The following is a 20,123-nucleotide window of genomic DNA, read 5'->3' on the forward strand; positions in this document are numbered from 1 at the left end:
CTTCCCGCCGAGCAGGGAGCCCGATGCGGGGCTCGATCCCAGGACCCTAGGATCATGACCTGAGCCGAAGGCAGACGCTTAACGACTAAGCCACCCAGGCGCCCCAGAAATGAAAAATATTTTAATAAAAAATAAAAGGAACATACAATCCTCTAACACTGTATCAGGAAGAAATAGAAAATCTGAACAGGCTGATTACTAGTAATGAAACTGAATCAGTAATCAAAAAACTCTCAACAAACAAAAATCCAGGATGGATTCACAGGTGAATTCTACCAAATATTTAAAAGAGAGTTAATACTTATTCTCCTCAAACTACTCAAAAAAAAAAAAAAAATAGAAGAAAAAGGAAGCTTCCAAATTCATTTCTGCAAGGCCAGCATTACCCTGACACCAAAACCAAAGACACTATAAAAACAAAACAAAACAACAACAAAAAGCGACAGGTCAATATCCCTGATGAACATAGATACTAAAATTTACCTCAACCAAATATAACAAACTGCATTCAACAATACGTTAAAAGGATCATTTGCCATGATCAAGTGGGTTTTATTCAGGTGAAACAAAGACGGTTCAATATCCACAAATCAATGATTTATTCCAGCAAAGCAAAGATGGTTCAACATCCACAAATCAATCAATGTGATACACCATATTAACAAGATGAAGGATAAAAATCAAATGATCATCTCAACAGATACAAAGAAAGCATTTGACAAAATTCAACATCCATTCATGATAAAAATGCTCAACAAAGTCAGTTTAGAGGGAATACATACATAAAAAAGGTCACATATGAAAACCCCACAATAATATTATACTCAACAGTGAAAAACAGAGCTTTCCCTTTAAGACAAGAATGCCCACTCTAGTCACTTTTATTCAACGCAGTATGGGAAGTCCTAGACACAGCAATCAGATAATTAATTAATTAATGGCATCCAAATTCATAAGGAAAAAGTAAAACTGTCACTATTTGCAGATGACATGATACTAAACATAGAAAACCCTAAAGACTCCACCAAAAACTATTTGAATAAATGAATTCAATAAAGTTGCAGGATACAAACTTAATATACAGAAATCTGTAGTTTCCATACAATAATGAAGTAGCAGAAAGAGAAAACAATTCCATTTACAGCTGCAACAAAAAGAATACAATACCTAGGAATCAACTTAATCGAAAAACTGAAAGATCAGCACTCTGAAAACTATAAAACATTGAAGAAATTAAGGATGAAACAAACAAATGGAGAGCTATACTGTGTTCATGGGCTATTAGACTTTATATTGTTAAAATGTCCTGCCCAAAGCAATCTACAGATTCAATGCAATCCCTATCAAAATATCAATAGCATTTTTCACAGAACAACAACAAATAATCCTAAAATTTGTATGGAACCACATAAGACCCCAAATAGCCAAAGCAATCTTGAAAAAGAGAAACAAAGCTTCAGGCATCACAATCCCAAATTTCAAGATACACTACAACGATATAATAATCAAAACAATATAGAACCATCACAAAAAGAGACACACAGATCAATGGAACAGAATAGAGAGTCCAGAAATAAATCCACACTTAAAACTGTCAATTAATCTACAACATAGGAGGCAAAATAGTCTCTTCACTAAATGTTGCTGAGAAAACTGGACTGCTACATGCAGAAGAATGAAACTGGACCACTTTCTTATACCATATACAAAAATAAATTTGAAATGGATTAAAAACCTAAATATGAGACCTGAAACCATAAAACTCCTAGAAGAAAATACAGCCAGTAATCTCTACGACACCAGCCTCAGCAACATTTTTCTAGGTATGTTCCCTCAAGCAAGGGAAACAAAAGTAAAAATAAACTACTGAGACCACACCAAAATAAAAAGCTTTTGTACAGCAAAGGATACAATCAACAAAACTAAAAGGCAACCTACAGAATGGGAGAAGATATTTGCAAATGATATATCCGATAAGGGGTTAATATCCAAAATATATAAAGAATTTATAAAACTCAACACAAAAACACAAATCATCTGATTTAAAAATAAGCCGATGACTTGAACAGACATTTTTCCAAGGAAGATATACAGATGGCCAAAAGACATGAAAAGACACTCAGCATTTCTAATCATCAGGGAAATGCAAATCAAAACCATAAGGAGAGGGGCGCCTGGGTGGCTCAGTTGGTTAAGCAACTGCCTTCGGCTCGGGTCGTGATCCTGGAGTCCCGGGATCGAGTCCCGCATCGGGCTCCCTGCTCGGCGGGGAGTCTGCTTCTCCCTCTCCCGCTTCCCCCCTCTTGTGCTCTCTCTCTCTCAATAAAATAAAAAATAAAATTTAAAAAAAAAAAAAAACAAAAAAAAAACAAAACCATAAGGAGATACCACCTCACACATGCCAGAATAGCTAGTATTAAAAAAGACAAGAGGGGCACCTGGGTGGCTCAGTCAGTTAAGCGTCTGCCTTCGGCTCAGGTCATGATCCCAGGGTCCTAGGATCGAGCCCCATGTCGGGCATTCTGCTCAGTGGGGAGCCTGCTTCACTCTCTCCCTCTGCCTACTGCTCCGCTGGCTTGTGCTCTCTCTTTCTGTCAAATAAATAAAATCTTAAAAAAAATAAAAATAAAAAACAGGAAATAACAAGTGTTGGTGAAAATGTGGAGGAAAAGGAACCCTCATACACTGCTGACTGTAATATAAACTGGTACTGCTACTGTGCAAAACATTATGGAGGTATCTCAAGGTATTAAAAATAGAAATACCATAAGACCCAGTAATTCCACTACTGGGTATTTACCCAAAGAAAACAAAAAAACACTAATTTGAAAAGATATTTTTAAAAAAAAAGATATATGCACCCCTATGTTTGTTGCAGCATTATTTACAACAGCCAAGATATGGAAGCAACCATCGACAGATGAAGAGATAAAGAAAACATGGTGCATGTATACAATGGAATATTACTCAGCCATAAAAAAGGACGACAACATGGTTGAACCTAGAAGGTATTATACTAAGTGAAGTAAGTTAGAAAAAGACAAATACCATGTAATTTCACTTACATGTGTGATCCATAGAACAAATGAACAAAAAACAAAAAAAAAGAAGAAACAAACCCATAAATAACAGAAAACTGCTGGTTGCCAGAGGAGAGGGGGTTATGGGATAGGCAAAATAGGTGAAAGGGACTGAAAGGTACACAGGCTTCCAGTTATGGAATGAATTAAGTCATAGGGATGAAAGGTACAGCACAGGGAATATGGTCAGTAGTATTATTAACAGTGTTACACAGTGACAAATGATAGCTACACTTCTGGTGAGCACTGCATAACAGAGCTATCCAATCACTGAAACTAATGTAACAACGTGTGTCAACTATACTTCAATTTAAAACAATAACAAAAAAGACGAGGGGGGAGTAGGGGAGTTACCTGGATGATTCAGTTGGTAAAACATGTAACTACTGATCTCAGGGTCATGAGTTCAAGCCCCATGTTGGGCATAGAGCTTACATTAAAAAAAAAATTATATGAGGGTCCACTTGTTGTTATACATTACTACATTTTATCCCTCCTCAACTCCCTTGTGCCAAGGTCAAGATAAGCATCCCATATCCGTGGCCATATTTATTTCTCATTTACCCTTTCACTGGGGGAGTAGCACCTTGGAGTCCCAGCTTTTATGCAGAGGTTTCTTATTAGATTCCTGGCTTTGGACACTCTAGATTTTCTCTCTTGAGCCTAGCCATATCTAACAGAAGCAAATGTTCGAAGTCTCTAAGCATGGTCAGAAACTCATCCAGTGAAAACTGGTTTTAGTGTCTGCTTCCCTCTCAGAATTCCTACTGAAGGAGAGCAGAATATGCTATCCCCAAATATGCTGACATACTGATTTCTATGAAATAGAGATACCTGAATAGCAAAGGAAATATAGTCAATAATACTATAGTAACTTTGTATGGTGATTGATAACTACACTGATCATAGTGAGCATTCATAATGTATATAATTGTCAAACCATTATGTTATTTACCTGAAATTAATATGGTATGTCAACTATACTTCAATAAAAGATAAAAATTTAAAAATAAATAAAAATAGGGGCACCTGGGTGGCTCAGTCGGATAAGCGTCTGCCTTCGGCTCAGGTCATGATCCCAGGGTCCTGGGATTGAGCCCTGCATCAGGCTCCCTACTCAGCAGGAAGCCTGCTTCTCCCTCTCCCACTCCCCCTGCTTGTGTTCCCTCTCTCGCTGTGTCTCTCTCTGTCAAATAAATAAATAAAATTTAAAAAATAATAATAATAAATAAATAAATAAAAATAAAGGTACTTGAGAAACAGCTGATGCAAGGACACTCTAACCCTCCTTTGTCTCCCCCACCCCCAAAAGCAGTAGATAAATCTCCAGTATGAAAGTTACCTCTCCCTGTGCTAGGAGGTTAGAACGCATCCTTATCATCAGAGATAGGAAAATTAGAGCCAAGAAGGCTATATAAACAAACCTTGTCACTTTTTTTTTTTTAAGATTTTGTTTATTTATTTGACAGAGAGAGACATAGCGAGAGCAGGAACACAAGCAGGGGGAGTGGGAGAGGGAGAAGCAGACTTCCCGCGGAGCAGAGAGCCTGATGTGGGACTCGATCCTGGGATCCTGGGATCATGACCTGAGCCGAAGGCAGACCCTTAATGACTGAGCCACCCAGGCACCCAAACCTTGTTACTTCTTTACCAACTTACTGCCCCAAGCCCAAACCCCTTTGTCGTCAATTCTTCATAAATTTATTGTTTCTCTAAGTCAATCAGAGAAAGACACATATCATATGACCTCACTGATATGAGGAATTCTTCATCTCAGGAAACAAACTGAGGGTTGCTGGGGGGGGGGGGGGGGGGGGGGGGAGGGGGTGGCTGGGTGATAGACATTGGGGAGGGTATGTGCTATGGTGAGTGCTGTGAATTGTGCAAGACTATTGAATCACAGATCTGTACCTCTGAAACAAATAATGCAATATATGTTAAGAAAAAAAAAAGAAAGAAAAAGATAGCAGTAGGGGAAGAATGAAGGGGGGGGAAATCGGAGGGGGAGATGAACCGCAAGAGACGATGGACTCTGAAAAACAAACTGAGGGTTCTAGAGGGGAGGGGGGTGGGAGGATGGGTTAGCCTGGTGATGGGTATTAAAGAGGGCACGTTCTGCATGGAGCACTGGGTGTTATGCACAAACAATGAATCATGGAACACTACATCAAAAACTAATGATGTAATGTATGGTGATTAACATAACAATAAAAAATTTTAAAAAAAGAAAAAATGTATTGTTTCTCTGTCTAAAAGGTGTAAAAGATTCATGCTGTGGTCACTTCTTTGAGTTTCATGTTTGTATGAGGCTCCAATATATACAAAATTAAATTTGTTTTTCTCCTGTTAATCTGTTTTATGTCAATATAATTATTAGACCAGCCAAAGAACCCAGAAGGAGGGAAATGTTTCCTACCCTCCACTACTTTCACTTCTTTTTTGGGTTCTGTGATTTTCTTACTCAGTGATTCCTTTCAAAAAGTATTCTATACAATGTTTAAACCTGTAGTTATTTCAGTTGGGAGAGTTCTTAGAGGTTTGTTTATACTGGAAATGGCACTTAGCATATTATGGTACTTTATATGTACCATAGCGATTTGGGGCTAGTTAATTCACCTTTCTGCTTTAGTGTCCAGCTGCAAAACAGGATCCCAATACTTACTTGACAGGGTTGTTAAAACTAGCACCCTAGTAAGCACTTGGTAATTATATCTTCTGATAATCCCTCTTTTCTGATTCTGGGATACACTGCTTTACTGCCTATTTTTAGCACTGATATTGACATTTCTGGTAGAGAACTTACACTTATCTTTTTTAGTTATTAGCATTGATTGGTGACTGGAAGTGAACAGTTTGCCTGATTTGGCTGAGTATGTTTTCTGTGACTTGTCAGTTTCTTAGTTGACAGGAAGTATTTACCTCCATACGTATTTAGAATAAGGTAGAAATTACGCCAGAATAAACTTTAAAAAATTATTTTTAAAGTCAGAGAAGTGAATTTTTTTTTTTAATATTTTATTTATTTGTCAGAGAGCAAGCGAGCACGGGGGCAGAGGGAGTGGCAGACAGAAGAAGCAGGCAGAGGGAGAAGCAGACTCCCCACTGAGCAAGGAGCCAGATGCGGGACTTGATCCCAGAATCCTGGGATCATGACCTGAGCTGAAGGCAGAGGATTAAATGATTGAACCACCCAGGTGTCCCAGAAGTGAAATTTTTTTTAATTCATTTTTTACTTGTTTCATACCAAGATGAAACTTTCTTTGAAGATTAAAAGGTCAATTATTAATTACTTTTTGAAGGCTTTCTGACTCTCCTCTTAGGAAGGGTTAGTTGTTCCTTCCATAATGTTCCCATGGTACCTTGTTTATACCTCTGCTATCTCACTTACCACATGAATTGTAATTACTTATTTACACTTTCTCTCTCCATTAGAGTTTGATCTCCTTGCAATACAGACCCTGGCTTGTCATCTTAGTATCTCCAGGGCCTGGAACATATAAAAGGCAATTTGCAAATATATGCTAACTCTGATCAAATTAGTTTTTCATTACTTTCCTACATTAACTCTTTAGACATTTGAAATGTGCTTTCTCTCATGTATCCTTTTTGTTGTTCCTTTGGTAAGTAATTCTATCGAATTTGAAAAGTTTTATTCTCCATCTATGTACTCATGAACATAAGAAGCAAATTGCAAACTATGATGGGGAAACTGACAAATCCACCAATAAAGTGAGATTTTTAACATTCTCTCCAGATGGGTCACGAAGATAAAGTCAGTAAGGGCACAAATGTGACAAGAACATTTTACAACTTTTACCTACCAGACAGCTCACAAGCATTGTACCTAAAAATTGAAAAAGATATACTATTTTCAAGCACACAGAAGATATGTTCCGAAAACTGATCATATGTTAGGCCTCATTCTTTGCCCACAAGGCAATTAAATCAGAAAACAACAATAAAATAACTAGAAAGCCTACATGATTAGAAATTTTTATTATTTCTAAACAACTTGTTAGTCAAAGGGAAATCAAAATGAAAACCAGAAAATGCTTAGGGCTGAACCATAACAATACTACACATCAAAACTTGCGAGATTCAACTAAAGCAGTAGTTACAGAAAAATGTATAATCTTCAATGCATACACTAAAAAAGCTAAAAATTGATGACATTGGCATCCCAGTTACAAAGTTAAGAAAAAGAGGGGCACCTGGGTGGCTCAGTGGGTTGAGTGGCTGCCTTTGGCTCAGGTCATGATCCCAGGGTCCTGGGATCGAGCCCCTCATCGGGCTCCCTGCTCAGCAGGGAGCCTGCTCTCCCTCTGCCTGCCGCTCCCCCTGCTTGTGCTCTCTCTCTGTCAAATAAATAAATAAAATCTTAAAAAAAAAAAAAAAAAAACAAAGTTAGAAAAAGAACAAGAAGGGGCACCTGGGTGGCTAAGTCGGTTAAGCTTACGACTCTTGATTTTGGCTCAGGTCACGATCTCAGGGTCATGGGACCAAGCCCTGCTCCAAGCTCCTCGTTCAGTGGGGAGTCTGCTTGAGATTTTCTCTCCTCCTCTCCCTCTGCCCCTCCCTGCCACTCCTGTGTGTGAACATGAGACACGCGTACTCTCTCTCTCTAAAATAAATAAATCTTAAAAAAAAAACTCAAAGAAAGAAAATAATAATAAAAGAGCTGATATAAATAAAATAGAAAATAAGTACCAATCCAAAGAGCTGATTTTTAAAAAAAAATTAAAAAGCAAATAAACTTCTAGCAAGGCTGATTAAGAAACAAAGAAAAAAGAGACAAATGATATCAGAAATGAAAAAGACATAAATTCAAATGCTGAACAGTCTAAACAGATAATAAAAAGATATTATGAACCAAGGAAATCTGAAAAGTTACATTAAATAAATTCCTAGAAAAACATAACTTAAAAATTTCAATCAAAAACAAATTCATCTCTAAACTGTTCAACAAAAGATTTAATTCAGTGCTGATCAAAATCCCAACAGGATTTTTTGTGAAACTTGACAAACTTATTCTAAAATTTATATTGAAAAGCAAAGTCCAAAAAAAAACCCCAACATACTCTTGAATAAGAGTAACTATTCAAGTGGATTTACCATATATTGTCTTATTATAAAGCTATTATAATTAAGACAGTGTGGTATCAACACAGGGTGCATAAACTAACCAATGAAACCTAATAGAGGGGCGCCTGGGTGGCTCAGTCGTTAAGCTTCTGCCTTGGGCTCAGGTTATGATCCCAGGGTCCTGGGACCGAGTGCCGCATGGGGCTCCCTGCTCCGCGGGGAGTCTGTTTCTCCTTCTCCCTCTGCCTGTCTGCCACTCCCCCTGCTTGTGCTTGCTCTCTCTGTCAAATAAATAAATAAATCTTTAAAAAATATTAAAAATAAAAAGAAAGAAACCTAACAGAGAGCCCAGATACAGATTCATATATACACTGAATCTCGATATATGCAGAGGTAGCACTGCTGATAAATGGAGAATAAATTTTTCAATAAATTGCGTTGACATAAATGAATATTCACTGGATAAAAAATGAGACTGGATCTCTATATCACATCACACATATAAATTAATTCTAGGTGGGTAAAAACATTTTGAAAGGAAAAACTTTAAAACTTTAAAAAAGACAATATAGAAGTCTATTTTATGAATTCCAATAGGGAAGGGTTTTATGAACAAGATACAAAGAGTCTTACCATTAGAGGAAAAGACTGGCAAATCTGACGGCACTAAAATTAAGAACTTCAGTTATCAAAAGACACCATAAAAACTGAAAGAAAATATGGCCAATTCAAATAATCAATAAAGGATTAATGTCCAGAATATATAAAGAACTCATGATTTAATGAGGAAAAAATGAACGACCCAATTTTTTTTTTTTTAAGATTTTATTTATTTATTTGACAGAGAAAGACACAGCGAGAGAGGGAACACAAGCAGGGGGAGTGGGAGAGGGAGAAGCAGGCTTCCCGCTGGGCAGGGAGCCCGGATGCGGGGGGATGCGGGGCTCGATCCCAGGACCCTGGGATCATGACCTGAGCCGAAGGCAGAAGCTTATCCGACTGAGCCACCCAGGTGCCCCTGAACCACCCAATTTTTAAAAGAGCAAAAGATATAAACAGGTAATCCCTGAATAAGAAATGTAGTCCATAAACATAAAAAATACTCAGCCTTATGTGTAATTAGTTAACTACAAATCAAAATCACAAAGAAACACCATTTCACACCCATTAGAGTCGGTAAATAGGAATTATCAGTTTGATGGCATGCTGATTCACTGCTAGCAAAAGTATAAATGGTATAACCATTGTGAAAAACAATTCAGCTTCCAGAGTGTCTTAGTTTTCTACTTAACTGCCACTTGTACAGGTTGAATTGTGTTCCCCAAAAAAAGATGTTAAAATCCTAACCTTCAGTATCTCAGAAGGTGACTTTATTTGGAAATAAGGTCTTCATAGAAGTAATTAAATTAAAATGAGGTCATTAGCATGGGCCTTAATCCTATATGACTGGGGCCCTTACAAAAAGGGGAAATTGGGACACAAAGGGAACAGACACAGAGGGAAAAACTAGGTGAAGAGACACAGAGAAAGTGCCATGGCAAGGTGAAGGCAAAGATAGGGGTGATGCATCTATAATCCAAAAAATGCCTAAGATCACCAGCAAACTACCAGAAGCTGGGAGACAGGCATAGAACAGCTTCACCCTCAAAGCTCTTGCGAAGGAACCAACCCTGCCCGGACACACCCTGATCTTGGACTTCTAGGCTCCAGAACAGGCACAATGGATCTCGGTGATTTAAGCCACCCAGTTTGTGGTACTTTGTTATAGCAACCCATGCAAACTGTTATAGCAGTTAATGCAAATGAATACATTCCTTTAATAAATAACCAAAAACTCAGTGGTATAAAACAACATAAATTTATTATCTTAGAGTTCTATGGGTCAGGCTGGTCTGACTGAGCTAAAGTCAAGGTATCGGCAAGGCTTCATTACTTTCTGGGAGCTCCAGGGAAAAATCCCTTTCCTTGTCTTTTCCAGCTTCAAGACAGTGCCTGCTTTCCTTGGCTCCAGGCCTTTTTCTCCCACCTCAAAGCCAAAGGTGGATTGAGTCTTTCTCACACTGTATTATTCTAACCGTAATGCCACTGTTACATCTCTTGCTGTGATCTCTTCTGTCTCCCTCTTCTGCTTTTGAAGGGCCCTTGCAATTATACTGGATCCACTGAGATAATCCTGGTTGATCTCCCCATCTCAAGGCCCTTAACTTAATCTCATCTGCAAAGTGCCCTTTGCCATGTAAAGCAACAAATTCGTAAATTCCAGGGATTAGAACAGGGACATCTTTGTGGTACCATTATTCTACCTAGTAAAGTTGAATACAAACGTACCCTGCAACTCAGCAATTCTACTTCTAGATGCACACATGCACCAGGAGACCTTTACAAGAATTTTCATAGCAGCATTGTACATAATAGCAAAAAAACTGAAAACCACCCAAGGGTCCATGAACAGTGGAATGGATAAATAAATTTTACTATGGCCATACAATGAAATTCTATAGAGCACTGAAAATTAACTACAACTATCCAAATCAACATGGATGAATCTTAGAAAACATCAGAAAAAAAGGTTATGGAAGAATTCATACAGCATGATTCTATTTACTTAAAGTTCAGACATAGGCAACACTAACAACACATTATTTACTTAGGAAACATTCATGAGGATTATAATTATAAAGATAAGCAAGGGAATGAATAGCAAAAAAAATAAATCAGGATAGATGTATTGCCTCTGGCACAGGGAGAAGGAGAAGCAAAATAGGTTACACAGGGAACTTCAAAGAAAATGAGTGCTGAGTACATGACTTTAGTTTTACTTTCTTCTTTAAACTGTATAAAAATATACATATGTATAGTCTTTCATGTATGGCATTTCTCATTTACAAATTTAAACATTAAATAACTGTAAAATACAATGAATGCAAGTTGTATGAAATCTAAGGAAGTAGTCAAACAACGTACTCTGATAGAGGAGGGATAAAGAAGATCTTTATCTTTTAAGATCCCCGCTAGGTAGCAATAGTGAAGGGAAAGTTCTAGGTTATAAAAGTAAAAGACAGCAGGAAATACATTCCTCTGCCCCAAGAGCTAGGAAAAAGCTTCTAATAATCACTTAAATAAACGTGGATTAACTTCTATATGATAAGGTGAACAATGTCATAAACTGTCAGAAATGACTCAGAACTCAGCTCTCCTCAAGTTTTGCTTGGCTAACACAGTTGTTCAGTTTGTTTTGTTCAGATTGAATGCCCTTAGGCAAAGTAGGCAATGATCAGTTCACTTCCATTCTTCTTACCCTCTCCTCCTTCCTCAACATGTAACATAAATGTGTTATGTAGCTGGCCTCTGAAGGCACTGGAGTTTGAGACCAGCGGCATCCTGACAAGTCACTTGAAACAACCACATCAGGTACCGAGTGTGTCTTCAAGGTTATTATGAGCCAGATGATCAAGAGTCTCTCCTATCTTTCTCTCTCCCATCACTCTCCACCCTACCACCTTTTTTTTTTTACCAAGGATATCATTTATCACGTAATTGGAGATAACTGGCAAAATTAAAGACAGCCTTGGAAAACTACGACTGCAGGGGCATATGATCTTTATGGAAAATATAGAGGGACTAGGAGCCAAGACCTGGGCTCTAATCCCTGTATCCCAATATTTCACAGCATAACCTAGACACGATACTATCTCTCTGGAGTTGAATTACTTTCCTTTCTATAAAATGACATTTCAATTAGATAAATTTTTTTTCTTTTTTTTTTTTAAGATTTTATTTATTTGAGAGAGAGAATGAGAGAGAGAGAGAGAGAGAGAGAGCACATGAGAGGGGGGAGGGTCAGAGGGAGAAGCAGACTCCCTGCTGAGCAGGGAGCCCGATGTGGGACTCGATCCTGGGACTCCAGGATCATGACCTGAGCCGAAGGCAGTCGCTTAACCAACTGAGCCACCCAGGCGCCCTCAATTAGATAAATTTTAAATCTCTCTATAGCTATATAAATATATTTATGTTGAAATAAACTGGAAATTTTCAGCAAGTACAGTTTGTTCTTGCTTTGGATGGGGTATAGGAAAGAGGGAAAATGTGCTAGGGAAATGGGCTGACATGGTAACTGAATGGGAAAAAGGAAAGAGACTAAAATGGGCCTCCCTCTGAGGAGGACAATGAAAACAAACTATACAGTTTTACTCATGGTTGACCCTACTTACCTTTCACTCAGTATGGGAAAACACAAACTATGGAGATGTTATTATTTCATACGATATAATGAAAATATTCTATCTCACATCATCACTGCTTCACGTGATTTGTTACCTTTTTTTTTCACCTTTTACTTTTAAATATGGCCAACTTTGCCATAATGGAACTTTGTCCTCAGCTTACACACTGATGTATCACTATACTTTCTAGATTCTTAATCTTGGGACGCCTGGGTGGCTCAGGTCATGATCCCAGGGTCCTGGGATGGAGCCCTGCATCGGGCTCCCTGCTCCACGGGAGGTCTGCTTCTCCCTCTCCCACTCCCCCTGCTTGTGTTCCCTCTTTCGCTGTGTCTTTCTCTGTCAAATAAATAAAATCTTTTAAAAAAATAAAATAAAATAAAGATTCTTAATCTTAAATAAGATTTTCTTAAAGGAGATTTCTCCTTTCTTAAAGGAGATTTCCACCAGTGTGACTGGTAAAAGCAAGAGAAAAGAAGTCTACAAGTCAATAACAATAAGCAGTTCTCAAACAGCCAGAACCAAGGATGGATGTGAGGAAGGGGTGTTCCGTAAATCCCAGATGGCTTTTTAAAAAACAAAACAAGCAAAAGGCTAAAAGCAGGCTATAGAGGACTTCGCAAGCAAGAGTCAAGAGCATGAACTTTATCCTGTGAACAATGAAAAACCTAAGAGATTTTTAAGAGTGATTTGATTAAATCTGTGTTTTTGAAAGATAACGCGGATGACAGAGTACATACACAATATTTACAAAATAGAGCATAAAATAATTATGTAGGTTGATATTTTTCTACAAAAACATTAACATGAAATTAGAATAAACTCATTAAAACCATAAAATAAATATCACAAACACTAAAGTATTATTAAAGAAATTCATAGTGGGTTTTGCCTTGCGAATTCCTTAAAGGGGTAAATAGTCACTTAAACTTTAAAAAAAATTTTAAAAGCCTTCATACTACATGTGTATATCTTTTTCAAATAAAATTAACACTTTAAGTAATATTTATGGGCTTTAAGGCCACAGAATCTTTAAATATTTACCCAACCATTTAGAAAGCACCTAGCATTTTAGGTATAGAAAAATTTCTCACACACTAACTTACATCTTTCAAAGCCTTGTACTTACCTAGTCTATCACACACCAAAGAATCTGGCTGAAAAGCTGAAAACTACACTGTAGACTACACAAGTAAAATGGCATAGATATTTAGTTTGTTAAATTCTGGCTTCTATGTAGACAACTGATTTTTTTTTTCTTTTAGCTTCCTATTAGTTTCAGCTGACTGCTGGCAAATGCACTACAGACTTAGTGCTTCTTTCCATTAACCCACCAGCACTAACTAGATTTAAACTTTAAATCTCTAAATGCTTTGTGAATAACAACAAAAACCCTTCGCTAAGAACTGACACAGACACAGCATTTACACCAGATGCTACCAATCTAATTATGAAAATAAAGTATCTTACAAACATATGCCCTGATTTTTCAACATCATACCTAACATCCCAAAACTTAAAAATTATTTTAAATCTGCTCTGACACAATTAAAAATGTTTATTATTAATGAGTTTTCAATTGTTTTTCAAAGAGGTTCATAAAAACATTTAAGTACTTAAGGAAATGAAAGTATAATTATTTTGTTATCAATGCAAAAATGAATCTACACACACTTTTTAGAAGTTCTCTATTCAAAAAACAGAGTATTTGTTCATCTTTTCCAATTAAAAAAAGATAGCAGTATCAACACTCAACATTTAAGTTAAAGTTCAAGAACTACTAATTTGTGATGTTTTAATTACGTTTTTATTTATAACTTACTAAAAGAAATGGATTCTAGGGCGCCTGGGTGGCTCAGTTGGTTGGGCGACTGCCTTCGGCTCAGGTCATGATCCTGGAGTCCCAGGATCAAGTCCCGCATCGGGCTCCCTGCTTGGCAGGGAGTCTGCTTCTCCCTCTGACCCTCCTCCCTCTCATGCTCTCTGGCTCTCATTCTCTCTCTCTCTCAAATAAATAAATAAAATCTTAAAAAAAAAAAAAAAAAAAAAAGAAATGGATTCTAAAATTGGAAGTTATTATAGAATTAATGTACTGGGATCCCCTAACTTGACAGGATCCTGAGACTCAGAAAAATTCACTCACTGACTCTTCCAGGATTACACAGCAGAGCCAAGATTTTACCCTTGACCCTCTGCCGATGAATTCAGGACATTTCCCCCTGTATCAAGTTCTACCCAAAATCTTTTTTGTCTTCCTTCACTTTCTGAAACAAAAAGGTGGCTTCGCAATTGTCATATACAAAGTTCAGCACTAAAATTAGAAAATCTCTTATCTTTTACTTCCATAAAAGTACTGCCCTTTTTAAAAGTGAAATTGTATTTTCCTCTAATACAAGTAATAAATGAAGCAACCTAGCAATAACAACAGTGTACCTAGCTGAAGGCTGAAAAGGGTTGCTGCTTTGGAAAGGGCATCAGACTAGGATTAAGACGACCAGGAATTTTCGATTTACAAGACAACAGCCACAATGGACTACGCCAACAGATTACAATTAAAATACATTAAAGTGTAATACTGTTAAGTACAGGAAATTTGTCTACAAATGTGATGAGATTGCTAAAACACTTTTCCGGTGTTAAAAAATACAATCTATTCACATATAGTCAAACCAAATGCCATTCAGGCTATGAAAAGGGCTGGTATTACGCTCACTGCTCTGCAGTAAATCTTCTCACAACAGTTTTTCTCCTGACACACATTTTTCTAAGCATTGTCTAGTATCACTGGCTGTAAACGAAGAAAGCAAAAGGCATAACATTTTTTGAACAATTCTTTCTAGCATGTGGCCAAGTAACTACAGACCACAAAAGCGGCCTCTGAGAGCACTTTTCAAGAAGTAAAGTGTGGTCTCACTGAAACAGTGCAGATCAGTGTTAAACATAAAATCAATGTAGTAGCTTGAAGATTATTAAGAAAAGAGAGCATCAGATGTAGCAAGAACAAGAAACGTTTGTGTCAAATACACTGCATTACAGTGTAAAACATATCACCAATCAAAAAGTCTGAAAACCAATGGGATAGACTCCTACTCTCCTACTTAAACCTCTACACACATCCTTTTAGTTGCTTAGAAAACAGCATTGAAAACTTGAAAGGTCTAGGTTCAAATCCCTGCACTGCCACTTACTGGATGTGTGAAGTTGGGTAGCCTCTATAAGCCTCAATTTACTCAGCTCTAAATTGGGATTGTCATCTACCACACAGGGTTTTTGTGAGCATTTGGGACAATATATGTAATATTTCGCACCTAGCACATGCTCAATGAATAACAACTATATTCGCTGATTTCTTGGTGATGTAGAACAAGATTTCTCTAAACCACATAAAGAGAAACTCTTCCCTGAGGATGATTTCAATTCCTTTAAAAAACAAAAACATGTAAACCGACGGGGGAAAAAAAAAAATGGAAATGCTTTTGGCATCTTTCCAAACATTACTAAGTTTAAAGGTTAAATTGTTACAACATTCTCCTAATTATGCAACAAATACACACGACCATGAGTTAGTCTGTAAAAGATTATAATGGCCTATATTACTGAAATGGGGGAGGGGGAAGAACCCTTAACAATTATTTCCAACAATCTTTTCATCTACACGAAGCCTCAGTTCCGAAGCTCATCGCTGTTCATTATATATCAAATTCTTCCTCTCGATTATCAAGAATGAAAGCGCACTGATTAAAATATATATATATATATATATACACACGTATTCAATCTAATGCCTGTATGTTATCACTGGGGAGACACCACCATTATAACAGCAACAACTAGCATCAAAAAGACCTACATCAGTGTATACCAAAGTGGCAGTCGTCGATCTATTAAACCGCAAATAATTCACTTCATTCCTGAGAACTCATCTATCGCATGAGCAAAGTCTTTAAAAAGTGCAATATGATCAGTCTCCTCTTTCATTTCCATTCCAAGATAAAAGGTACCTCTGCGTGTTTAAAAAGCCTCCTGTAATTTAGGAATTCTTTCCAGAACAAAACTTTTTTTTTTTTCCACCCTGGACGTGAACATGCTTTCAAGTACGCTAACTCAGGTTGGGAACTGAAGCGATAAAACCGCGCGCACTTCCTTACCAAGCCGTGCTCTCTGGTAACATACCTGTTCTCGGGAAATGCAAGGCAACGAAGGTCTCCTGAACATCTTGCAACTGCCGGAGTAACCGGCCGAAGTTTCTCCGAACGACACGCAGCTGGACCTCCTGCGGGGTCTGATCACAGGCACTTTGTCCTCGGAGGCACTGGCCAAGCGAGGATGGTGAGGGGCTTCCCTGATCTGAAAGAAGTGATCCAAGCCCAGGGCTAGCAGGCAGCCGGCGTCCCCGACCAGGCAGGAGAGCAGCGGCCTGAGGGCAGCGGGCAGCGACCCGAGGCCGGTGAAGGAGACCCACCAGACGAAGCTGGAGAAGAGCAGCACCAGGATGCTGTGCCGGAGCCTCGCCGGGTGCGCGAGCGTCAGCAAGCCCACGCAGCTCAGCACCAAGAACAACCTGCCCGCCACCGCCGGGGGCGTGTGCGGGGCCGCGGCGGAGGCCCCCGCGTCTCCGGACCCCCAAGCCCAAGCCCACGCCTGCCACACCAAGAAGTCCCCCAGGTAACAGCAGGCTGGCAGCGCCAGCAGCCACCAGGAGCCGCCGCCGCTCCGGCCCGGCCCGGGGCCCCGCTTGCTCCGGGTCAAGAAGCAGGTGAGGAAGAAAAAGGCACAGGCGATGCTGAACAGGGGGCTGAGGCTGTGAGAGCACACGCTCAGCAGGGTCCGCAGCCGGGCGGCCCCGGCAGCCCAGCTCCCGGGCCCCGAGCCGAGCAGCAGGGCGAGGACAAAGGCGGCCAGGGCGCCCAGCGAGAGGCGCGCCCGGGCGGAGGGGGAGCCGCGGCGCGGCTGCTGGGGGGAGGCCGGTGGCGGCAGCAGCAGCTCCACGTTGCAGAAGCGGCAGAGGTGGAAGAAGAAGCCGCGCGGAGGGTCCTGCCGCAGGGGGCTCACGCAGCTCTTCACGTAGCCGTTCCTCAGACTCTCGGGGGGCGAGGCGGCCCCGTCCGGCGGCTGCGGGCACCGCATGGCTTTGGCGTCTCGCTCGTCCCTCCTCACGGCCCGGACCGCGGCTGCCGCTCGCGCTCCCTCAGCCCCCGCCCCCGCGCTCGGGGCGCCCCCCGACTCGGCTGCGCGTCAGGGTTGCGCCCGCCGCCGCGGCCCGGGGTCCCCGCCGCGCGGGCGGAGGAGTGGCGGGGTCCGGGACATGCTGACGGAGGAGAGCGGCGGAAGGGACTGTTCTCGGGACCGCCGCGGCCGCCCCCTCCGTGTCCCTCGGGCACTTCTCGGGACTGGAGACTCGGCGTCGCCGCCCAGCTCCCGCGGGCTGCAACAGTTAGCTCCCGGCCCCAGCCTGGTCCGTTGGGCGCGCGAGCGGCGGCGGGCGGGCGGGCGCTCCTCCCCCGTGCCTGTCCCGGGCGGGCGCGCGCCCCGCCCGCCGCTCGCGCGCGCCCGCGTCCCGTCCCGCCGCCGCCGCCCCGGACGCGAGCAAGGGACCCCGCCGACGGAGCGTGCCAGGACCGGGGAGAGCGCGGCCGGGGCCGCCCAGAGACCGGCCGGGGCCGGCAGTGGAGGGCGAGGTCCTCTCCGGATGGAAGAGGACAAGCCCGCCAACCTGGGACCCCAGGCGCGCAGGTTCCCTTTGGGGGTAAGGCACAAACACGCAGCCAGGCTCCGACAGGTCACCACTGGGGTTTGGGAGAGAGAGGGTGTTTGCGGCCCCCAAGGGGAGTGCCTAGTTGGGAAACCGAGTTGAGCGGGGAAGCTGGACCCGCCTCTAACTCATCCCGGTTCAGGGTGGGCCCTTGGACTGTCCGAACTGTGCCCCGGTAAGGACCAGCCACCGCCATGGGCATGGCAAAGGATTCCGTAACCACCGTGCCTGGGTCTGCCCTCAACAGCAACGTGGAATCTTGGGCCACGCAGCAGGCCCGGGAGATTGGCCGCGGCTCGTAGGAAGGAGCGTGCACGTGGAGTGCTCTCCCGGAGCATCCGAGTAGATATTATTGAGCTTGTCTTCCTCAAGAACTGTCTTCACAGGCAAGGAACTAAGGTCCCAGCCTCCACTTCACACCCTTGCCATACATACCCACTGGTTCACATCTGTGTCTCCCTGAACAAGCACAGAAAATCTGTTGTCACAAAGTTGTTCCACCTTGAAGTCTTTCTCGCTGTTAACAGCGTGTTCTAGAGAAGGGGAGATGGGAGGATTCGGCGTCCTCTCCAAGACCATTGCCCAGTTTGGATCGGTTGGCCACGAAAGGAGCCAAATAAGATGCTATCTGTGAATTACTGGTGAAACTAGCAACATGGAAACACTGACCTGAAAGTGAGAAGAACTTTGCTGTACCAAAGGGACTGCTCTGGAATCTAACCAATCATAACTGCCTTAGAGAGTGAACTGTGTTTCCGTCCACCGAAACTCTCCCTTCAACCTCATGACAGGCCTGCATTTCTCAAAGAGCTAATTCCACATTTTTCCAGGGAGATGAGAAACCTTACTGTGTGGTAAATCCCACAAACAGGCCCATTTTTCACCAATTAATCTCTGCCCACAGCCATGACCTAAAACAGACCATTTTCGTATATGGCCATAGTTCACATACGTAGCAGAAATCGCTGCGAAATTAGCACAGGCATTTGACCAAGATGAAAAAAAGGACCAGAAATTCCGTTTCCTTTTCTGTCTCTTGAACAAAGGAAAAAATATTTAATAGGGTTTTCAAATTGATTACTCAAATGCTTTCCTTAAAAGATCAAAATCCATGGTGATCTTTCTCTACCATGACAATGGAAGTTTTTTTTTTTAAGTATCATTTCAACACAACTCAACAAATACATTTTTTAAATGATATGCACAGCACTCATCACTCCCAAAGATTACAGTAGGAACCTTTGTGGATACATTTTGAGCTTTTACAGAAGGGCATGGCAAAACTAGCACTGGCATTATAAATTCTCATAAGAAATAATAAACTGTTGGGGTGCCTGGGTGGCTCAGTCAGTTAAGCCTCTGCCTTCAGCTCAGGTCTTGATCACAGGGTCCTGGGATTGAGCCCTGAATTGGGCTCCCTGCTTAGCCGGGAGTCTGCTTCTTCCTCTGCCCCTCACCCCACTCTCGTGCTCTCTCTCTCTCTCTCTCAAATAAATAAATAAAATCTTTAGAAAAAAAAGATAATAAACTGATTTGAAAATTAGAACAAATTCAGATTAAAGTTGTTGTTTTAAAGCCTCAGTTAGTAATTTGAGGTGGGATAGGCATGGTAATAGTAATGGACTAGAAATCCGTTTCATAGCTTCTAATCCTGGCCCAGCCATTCATGCCCCAGCATTAAGCAAGTCACGTTAACATTTCCAGGCCTTGTTCACCTCAGTTGTAAAATTGCTGGAAGTTAATTCTGATGAGCTTTAAGGTCCCTTCCAGTCTTAAAAAGGTTGATTTCTGTATGACAAAAATATATAGGCATCCTTAGGATCCATGCTTCCGATTGCCAAGAGCAACCTTTGAATTATTTGTACCACCAAACTAAAGAAAACTCTCAGTGTTGACAAATCAAAACAAAAGAATTTGTATCAAAGAATTATTATCTGGCAAATAAAATTTAAAATACTCTTCATACTCCCCAGTTCTTTCATCTTC

The 20,123-nt window shown here is 40.9% G+C and overlaps 1 protein-coding gene across 2 annotated transcripts in view; it reads right to left on the reverse strand.

Annotated features, from left to right (window-relative positions):
- PDE3B (phosphodiesterase 3B) overlaps positions 1-17,605 on the reverse strand; it is a 169,045-nt gene extending 151,440 nt beyond the window's left edge. For both annotated transcript variants that reach the window (XM_032426998.1, XM_032426997.1), the window contains exon 1: positions 16,559-17,605. In XM_032426998.1, the coding sequence (XP_032282889.1) occupies positions 16,559-17,512 (954 nt within the window). In that variant the 5' untranslated portion in view covers positions 17,513-17,605. The remainder of the gene's footprint in view (positions 1-16,558) is intronic.
- Between the last annotated feature and the right edge of the window lie 2,518 nt (positions 17,606-20,123).

The sequence above is a fragment of the Phoca vitulina genome, unplaced genomic scaffold, assembly GCF_004348235.1.
Source record: "Phoca vitulina isolate PV1807 unplaced genomic scaffold, GSC_HSeal_1.0 scaffold36, whole genome shotgun sequence".
In the NCBI taxonomy this organism is placed as follows: domain Eukaryota; kingdom Metazoa; phylum Chordata; class Mammalia; order Carnivora; family Phocidae; genus Phoca; species Phoca vitulina.